This window comes from Chrysemys picta, chromosome 13 (genome assembly GCF_011386835.1).
Source record: "Chrysemys picta bellii isolate R12L10 chromosome 13, ASM1138683v2, whole genome shotgun sequence".
NCBI classification, from domain to species: Eukaryota; Metazoa; Chordata; order Testudines; family Emydidae; genus Chrysemys; species Chrysemys picta.
Genome location: NC_088803.1, coordinates 8,676,518 through 8,685,496, shown reverse-complemented (window position 1 = coordinate 8,685,496; position 8,979 = coordinate 8,676,518). Strand labels below are relative to the sequence as shown.

General features: G+C 47.9%; 1 protein-coding gene across 1 annotated transcript; it reads left to right on the top strand.

Annotated features, from left to right (window-relative positions):
• Positions 1 to 2,216: 2,216 nt before the first annotated feature.
• LOC135975480 (uncharacterized) lies at positions 2,217 to 8,478 on the top strand. The gene is made up of 6 exons (XM_065566530.1): positions 2,217 to 2,225; positions 4,463 to 4,594; positions 5,349 to 5,354; positions 6,075 to 6,468; positions 6,903 to 7,004; positions 8,406 to 8,478. The coding sequence occupies exons 1-5, from the start codon at positions 2,217 to 2,219 to the stop codon at positions 6,995 to 6,997; spliced, it is 636 nt and encodes a 211-aa protein (XP_065422602.1). The 3' UTR covers positions 6,998 to 7,004; positions 8,406 to 8,478.
• Positions 8,479 to 8,979: the final 501 nt, after the last annotated feature.

The window sequence follows — 8,979 nt, the reverse complement described above, 5'->3', positions numbered from 1 at the left end:
ACGAGTAATCACAAATCTGCTCCAATGCACACAAAGAGCAACTCCTTACTTAGCCCTGCCCTGCCCTGAGAGACAGGGGCCGCAGGAGTGGGGCAGGGCCTTTCCCCCGTAAACACACTCACATAAAACTTGTGGTTAGACTGCGGATCTCCTGCCCACAGGATGTTGCAAAGGCCAAGAGTTAACAAGGTTCAAAGCGGGGAGGGACCTCGAAGTGGATTACGAGAGCATCTGGGTTTATCAGGATTAATGTCATTAGATCTTCTTAGACCTTAGTCCTCTAGAGTGAACAATCCGTTATCACATTTTTGGTCCCCCTGTAGGTACTGATGTCTGTAATTACCTCACCCGTTATCCTGATCTTTGGTAAACTAAATAGATTGAGCTCATTGAGTCTCTCATTCTAATCCTTTAATCATTCTCGTAGCTCTTCCCTGATCCCTCTCAATTTATCACCATCCTTCCTGAATTGGGGACACCAGAATTCCGGATGCAGGATTCCGGCAGCGGTCGCCCCAGTCTCAATTACAGGGGCTCAATAACCTCTCTAGTCCCTTCCAAGATTCCCGTTTATGCCTCCAAAGATCACGCTAGCCCTTTTGGCCACGGAGTCGCAGGGGGAGCTCATGGTTTAAAAGATTACTCCCCACGACCGCACAACTTTCGCACTTTCCCTGTTCCAGCCATTGCTCAGTACCCCTCGCGGCTCCACTGACCTTATAGTCCTCAGCCTTTGGAGACAGCTGTGTGTTTGAGAATGAGACGTATCAAACTGTAGAGAAGGAGACTGGAATTTTCTCTTCAGCTGGGAGCTACTGTTCTGCCTATCTCACAAGTCTAGCTGATACTTAGTCCTGTCTTGAGTGCAGGGGACTGGATTAGAAAACCTTTTGAGGTTCTTTCCAGTCCTAGAATTCTATAACCACTCGGGCTGGGCAAAAATTTGCCACATAGAACATTTTTTCATCCAGAAATGCAGATTCGGTGATGTCAAAATATTTCGCAACTATGTGTGAATTTCATCCCATTTTTCATTTAGGGAAATGAAACAAAATGGAGAGTTTTGATCTTTTCTAAATGAAAGAATGTTTCCTTTCAACATTTCCTTCTATGATCATTTTTTTTAAATGTCAGAAATCTGCAAAAACGCTCAAAGTTAAAATGAGACATTCTGATTTTGTCTAAATTAAATGGTTCCTTCAATGCTAAATGATTTTTTGCTGTTGTTACTTTTTGGTGTGCCACATATCTCAGAAATGTTCAGTCCAATGCAAAACATTTTCTTTTTGACTTTTTGAACAAAATAAATCCATTTTTCAAACAGCTCCACTCATAATGCAATAAAAAGAGTGAAACTGAAAAGCGGCAAATTCAGAACCAGCCAAAAGAAATATTTTTTTCCGCATAACAGATCATTGGGCTTTGGAACTCACTGCCACAAGACATGGCTGAGGACACAAGTTTAGCAAGATGCAAAGAGGGGGTTGTATGTTTAACAAGAATAGCCAGAGTTAGAATAATGAGACGAGATACTTTGTTGGGGGACTGGAGTCTGATCCAGGTGGCAATCCCTCTGTTGCTATGGGACTGTGCCCTGGGGTCAGCTGAAGAAGTTCAGTTCCTGGGCAGGTTAGGAAGTGGGTTGGGATGACTCCATAGGCTGCAAGTTTGGGATGGCATGGTGGTAGGGGTGGGGGCGGGGGTGAGGGCATCTAGCCTCTATCACACTCTATTTGCTGCACCTTTTACTTATTTGTGGGTATGGTCACCTAGAGCTGTCCTGGCCAACTGCATGACCTGGGACAAGTCATTTACCCGTGCCTCAGTTTCCCCATCTGTAAAATGGGGATAATGAGACAGACCTCATGCTTGGAGACTGACTGACCAAAAGCGCTAGGAAATATTATTATTAAACCACTTTCTGCTTCCACATGAAGCTTCCCTGAAGCCATTGCTGACTGTGAGCCTAGAATATTCCACCTACCGTGTTGGCGATTCTGTTACCTTCACATGCTTAACACCCAAAGGGCACCAGGCCATGCAGTTCCAGTTTCTAAGGGATGGAGCTGAAGTGGACTCTCCAGAGACCCAAAGTCAGCTTCCCTATACCTACAATCTGCCTAATCTAAATGTGCATGACTCCGGGTCCTACCACTGTAGGTACTGGACACATGGGCAGAAGATCCCATCCAAACTGAGTGATTCTATCACCCTAAATGTCTACGGTGAGTCCACGTTATCAGGTGTAGAATCTTCCAGCTACAATGGCCCCATCGCTCAGTGGTTAGAGCCTACCACTTATAGACTAGGTGTTAGCATTTCAATTCTCACTGGTGCTTGGAAGAATATTTTGTGCTCTACCTAAACCACAATATATGGGCTCAATGGACGAATGATTGGGTGGGACTCTCTGGCCTGCGTTATACTACAGGAAGTCAGGGTAGATGATCACAGATGGCCCCTTCTGACCTTATAATGAGTCTATGAATGGGGGGAAGGAGAGATTTCAGTGAGGAGATGTTAAAAGATGATGATTAGGGGTATGGAGCAGCTTCCATATGAGGAGAGATTAATAAGACTGGGACTTTTCAGCTTGGAAAATACTTGACTAAGGGGAGGTATGCTAGAGGTCTATAAAATCATGACTGATGTGGAGAAGTAAATAAGGAATTGTTTACTGCTCATAACACAAGAACCAGGGGTCACCAAATGACATTAATAGGCAGCAGGTTTAAAACAAAAAAAGGGAAGTATTTTTTCACATAGCACACAGTCAACCTGTGGAATTCTTTGCCGAAGGATGTTGTGAAGACCAAGACTATAATTGGGTTCAAGAAAGAATTAGATAAGTTCCTGGAGGATAGATCCATCAATGGCTTTTAGCCAGGATGGGCAGCGATGGTGTCCCTAGCCTTTGTTTGCCAGAAGCTGAGAATGGGCAATCACTTGATGATTATCTGTTCTGTTCATTCCCTCTGGGGCACCTGGCATTGGCCACTGTTGGAAGACAGGATACTAGGGTAGATGGACCTTTGGTCTGGCCCAGTATGGCTGTTCTTATGTTCCTATGTACAAGACTAAGCTATTCACAGGGCTGGCTGGAAAGTTTCAACCAGAGCTGTTTTTATCGAAGTATCTGGTTTTGTCAAAATCAAAACACTTTGTGGGAATGTCCCAATCTCAAAAAGTTTCAAGAGGAAGCAGACAGAACTTTATTGTAGGTTGATTTTAGTTATATTTAAAAAGGACCTTGAGAAATTGGAGAATTGCCCTGAAATCCACGAGATGAAATTCGATAAAGACAAGTGCAAAGTGCTACACTTAGATAGTCATTAGGAAGGGAAAAAAATAAAATGCACAACTACAGAATGGGGAAATAACGGGCTAGATGGTAGTACTGCTTAAAAGGATCTGGGGGATGTAGTGGATCACGCATTGAAGATGAGTCAAGAGTGTAATGCAGTTGAGAAAAAGCCATATATCATTGTGGGGTGGGCAAATATCATTAAAGGAGGGTCGTATGTAAGACATGGGATGTAATTGTCTTGGTCTGCTCGGCACTGGTGAGGCCTCAACTGGAGTACTGCTCCAGTTCAAGACGCCACACTTTAGGAGAGTTGTGGACAAATTGGAAAGAGTCCAGAGGAAAGCAACAAAAATGATGAAAGGTTTAGAAAAATCAGACTTAAGAGGAAAGGTTTAAAAAAACTGGGCATGTTTAGTCTTCAGAAAAGAGGACTGGAGGGAATGGGCTGGAAATATCTGCAAAACAGATAACAATCTGTAGCTATGTTATGGGCTGTGCTAAAGAAGATGGGGATCAATTGTTCTCCATGTCCAGTGAAGGAAGGACAAGAAGTTACGGGCTTAATCTGCAGCAAGGGAAATTAAGGTTAAATAGAAGGAAAAAATGTCTAACTCTAAGAGGAGCTAAGCTCTAGAATTGGCTTCCAGGGCTAGTTGTGGAATCCCATCACTAGAGGTTTTGAAGGTCAGGATGGACAAACATCCACCTGGGATAGTCTAGGTTTACTTGGTCCTGCCGCAGCACAGGAGGTTGGATTTGTGACTTCTCAAGTTTCCTTCCAGCCCAACATTTAGAGGATTCTGTGAAATGTTTCATTTCAATAGTTGTATGCAGTGTCGTTGGAGCAGTGTTGGTCCCAGGAGATTCGAGAGACAAGGTGGGTGAAGTAATGTCATTTATTGGATCAACTTCTGCTGGTGAAAGAGACAAACTTTCAAGCTACACAGAGCTCTTTGTCTCGTCTCTTCTACTAACAGACAATTAGTCCAATAAACGATATTACCTCACCCACCATCTCAGCTAGGAAACGGGACTGCAAACAGGGCAGTTTGAGAGGGGGAGAAGGAGATCCCTCAGCTGAATGAACAAGGTGTGAGTACTAACCTAGGGGTGAGTGAGTTTGTTTGACTGCTTGTGTGTTTCTTTCTCTTTCAGGTTATTTCAGTTATTTCAGTTGCTATGGTTAGGAAGGGCCACATCGCCAGTGCCAACTCTGCTCCTGTCTCCTCCACCTGCGCCTGTATCCAGACAGACAACCTGACCATGGATACCTCGACCCAGATCCTGGTGTGGACTTGCAGAGACTGTGGCCTGCATTTCCCACTCACAGAAACCCAGGCTGGGGGGAGCATCTAGTGTGAGAGGTGACGACTGGTGGAATCTCTCAGGAAGCAGGTGAGTGAGCTACAGGAGGAGGTGGCTAGGCTGAGGAGCATCCGTGCCCACAAGGAATTCCTCAAGAGAATTCACATGGAGACATCCAAGGCTGAGGAAGCTCTCCAGCTACAGACGACTGCTGTCACACCACCGGGGGAGGAGGATATGGCTCTGTCACAGGGAGGACCCTGGCTGCAGGTTACTTCTGGCAGCAGGCAGTGCTCCACTCCATGGAGCTGCGACTCTGGGGCAATCCACCGGGTGAGCCCGGAAGCCCTGGGAGCTAAATCTTCCAAGGCCTCAGCTCCTCATTTACCAAGAAGCTGGAGCCCAGGCTGGGTGGGAAAACTGGAAGGAAGCCAGGTCATTTCTCATGGAACTGGGCCTCGGTTCCATCAGAACTTGGTGGAAATATAACCGTCTGCGTGAAACATTTCAATTGACACAAATTGGCAATTTCCAGTGAAACACCTGTTTAGTTGGAATTCTTCTGACCAGCTGTAGGAGTGAGTGTTACTAAACTGAGGTCATGTCCCATCCAGCAGAGTAAGCCTATCTCCATAGCACTAGAGGGTGAGATCATGTTATTGGGGTGAAATTGACCCTGCAGAACTAGTTTCTGCTCATTAGCCTCTCTCCAGAGTTTCTCCTCTTTCCTCTCCAGAACCTGGTAAGAATTCTTTCCTGATCTGTGATTTCCCCCCCCCCCCACTCCTTCCATTCTCTGAGTCTCTCAAATTGGGCCCAAAATAGCCAACATGACCACCTAACAGCCTCTCCATAGAGCCAATGGGCAGACCCAAGCCACTTAACATGGCAACCCAACTGCCAACATGATTGCCAACCAACCAACAATATGGCTGCCTAACATGGCCTTTCAATATGGCCAATGATCAAAATTTGAGGGGCATATCATGGAAACACAACTGCCAACATGGCAACCCAACAGCCAACAATATGTTTCAAAAAGGGACAATGGCCAAACCAAGCAGCCCAAGATTGGCACCCAAGTGACAACATGACTTGCCAATTTCCAGCAACATTGCTGATCTATATGCTGGCCAATGTCTAGCAATATGGTCTCCAATAGTACCAAAGATAGGGCTGTCTAGTGTGACCACCTTAATTGGCTACTCCAGCTCACTGCAGAATCCAATAGGACCTTACAACTGAGAGTCATCCTGGCCTCAGGGAGTGGGCCTTATGTATGTGCTCAATGCTTTCCCATTGATGAAGGTCTTCATGGACACCAGGGAGTTGGGCAATGCTGGTGGCAATGGAAAGACAGTGACTCGGAAGGGATTGCAATTTATTTCCAGTCTCTTGGGTCCCAGACACCCCAAAGTCCCTCTGAATAAAACCATTTCACCTCTTTAATCTCCTCCACTAGCCTGGTGTCCCACACCACATGAGACCTGCCTCTGCTAACCCCTTCCTTTTGCTGGTCCCCTCAGATCCTCCTTCCCAACCGGCCCTGAGCCTGGATCCCCCATCTGGCGTGATTAAGGAAGGGCTCCCCCTGCTGATCACCTGCACGGCCCCCAGGGGCACCGGTGAGCAAAGGTTCCACTTCTACAAGGATGGAGCTGAGTTCATCCCTGGGAACACACAGTCTCAGATCAGCACCACGGGGCCAGGGCCTGGTTCTATGAATGTCTCTGTGCTCAGCATCCCACGGGCCAGTCCCGACATCACTGGGAAATTCACCTGCGGGTATGAGGAGAAAGTGTGCCGGAAGTGGGTCCCGTCCCCCAGGAGCCAGGCTGTGACCATCACCGTGACAGGTGAGGAAACTCCTGCTTCCTAACTACCAAGATAAAGACTCCCCCATCAATGCCACATGATGCAAAGAGAGAGCAGAGAACACAATGAGCGTATTGGGGAAACGTGCAGTATTAGGGACAGAACCTGGCGGCACCCACTGATCCCACAGCACGGCCCCCTGCCCTTGTATAACAACGGAAGTCTATTGTCACTGCAGCAGCGTTAATACTTGTATATTCTGTGCGGCCATCCACACCACGGAGTGACTCACACACCTGGAGAGCTGGCTGCATTTCCTCCACCAGGGGGCAGCACGTACCTGCACCTGCACACACACATTGAGGGAGAGAGAGAGAAAGAGTCTCAATCCCTCCTTTAGGGGGCAGCAGATAACCAAATACAAGATTCATTGCATCATTTCACAGGGGAATTCTTTTCTCTCCTGTCTCTGCAGCGGACAAAGTTTTCCTGCTCCGGTTCCTGGTGGTGGGTGGCTCCTTCTTCATCATCAATGGCCTCATCTTCCTCATCTCCCACTGCTGCTTGTAGCACACAGGTAAGTGGTTAAGGCGGCAGCTCTGATGCATGGACTGTTCCCATGAAAATAACACTTTAGCGGCCTCAAATGTCCCCTGCCCCCGCACCCCTCCAGAATTTCAGCTCAGAACAGTGGGTTTAAGGGGAAGTCTGGGACCTGTGAGAAATAACCAACCCTCTGACCTGCAGACAATCCTAGTGTCATACATATAAAGGGAAGGGTAACAACCTGTATGTATGCAGTAACATCAAATCCCTCCTGGCCAGAGGTACAGAATCACTTACCTGTAAGGGGTTAATCAGTTCAATTAACCTAGTTGGCACCTGACCAGAAGGACCAATGGGGAAATTTGTTAGTCTCTAAGGTGCCACAAGTACTCCTTTTCTTTTTGCGGATACAGACTAACACGGCTGCTACTCTGAAACCAATGGGAAAAGAAAATACTTTCAAATCTGGGGGCGGTGGGGGAAGGTTTTGTTTGTGCTCTCTTTGTTCGTTCCCTCTCGGGACAGAGAGAGAGACCAAGCAGGTAAACCAGCTTCTGAAGAGATATCTTAAATGCGGCAGCTCTGATGCATGGACTGTTCCCAAGAAAATAAACCTTTAGAGGTCTCAAAAGTCCACCCCCACCCCATTTTCAGCTCAGAGCAGTGGGTTTACAGGAGAAGTCTGCGACCTGTGAGACATCACCAACTCTCTGAGCTGCAGGCAATCCTAATGCCAGTGACCGAGACATGGGCAGTTGTGGCCAGTGGATAGAGCAGCCATCAGGAATTGGAGGCAAGGGTCAGAACTGGAGTCAGAGGCCAAGGGGCAGAGCCAAGGTCAGGAATCGGAGCAGGACCATGCAACAGCCGTGCATGAAATGGGGACATGGAGGCTATTGCATCCATTGGAACCTGGAGGAGGAATTGTCAGGAGATGAAAGCTATGAATGAAAAATGCAGGGGATCCAGAATGACCATGAGTGGTGGTGAAGGTGGTTTGCATGGTGAAGCGACCCCAGCAGCACACTGGGGTATTACAGACAGGAAGGACTCAATTGGGACAGCACCCTGTACCGAGCCCCCAAAACACTCTCTGCAGCATAGCGCCAACTAGCACCTCAGTGGGGTACAAACAGGACAGCACCTCTACTGAGGGTCCCACACTGCTCCCTGCACCACAGCGCCCCCTAGAGCTGCTCAGGGGAATTGGGGCCTGAACAGACTCAAAGAAGAGAGCGCCCCTAGTGAGTCCTCCCACACCCTGCTCTCTTCAATTTTTTGCCTCCGAATGTGGCTCTAGCCAACCCTGTTTAGCAGGGGGGTGTTTACGAGACCCCAACCCTGGGGCAGGAGAGCAGTAGCTGAAGCGCACTGGGTGGTGGGGCAGAAAGGGCTAAAGAATGCTCATTGCTTCTTGCGTTTGTGTTCCCAGGGTCTGCAGGACGCTCCCAGGCAGAATCGGATAGGGGATTTTGGATCAATAAAAGGCTCCCGGCCATTCTCAGTCTCTCCGTTTCACGATGCAGTCCGTTTATTTGGTGAATGCCGTGGGCCAAGAATTCTCCATGCTCCCATCTGTGTCCTTCTATGGGTGAAAGGGTTCTTCAGAGGCTGCACGCCCAGGGATTAGAGCAGGGGGGAGGGATAGCTCAGTGGTTCGAGCATTGGCCTGCTAAACCCAGGGTTGTGAGTTCAATCCTTGAGGGGGCCACTTGGGGATCTGGGGCAAAATCAGTACTTGGTCCTGCTAGTGAAGGCAGGGGGCTGGACTCAATGACCTTTCAAGGTCCCTTCCAGTTCTAGGAGATGGGATATCTCCATTAATTAATTTATTTATTTATTTAAGCCACTTAGGATCTGTTTCCAGTTCTGTGACAGAAAGGAGGTCTACTGGGTTGGCGCAGGCAGGGCTGGCAGCCAGGACCCCTGGGTTGTGTTCCAAGCTCTGGGAAGGGAATGGGGTCTAGTAGTTGAAGCAAGGGGGGCTGGGAACCAGGATTCCCAGT

Coding starts and splice junctions, on each gene's coding strand:
- LOC135975480 (XM_065566530.1), top strand. Junction 6,469..6,902: donor TGTGACCATCACCGTGACAG/GTGAGGAAACTC, acceptor CTGTCTCTGCAG/CGGACAAAGTTTTCCTGCTC.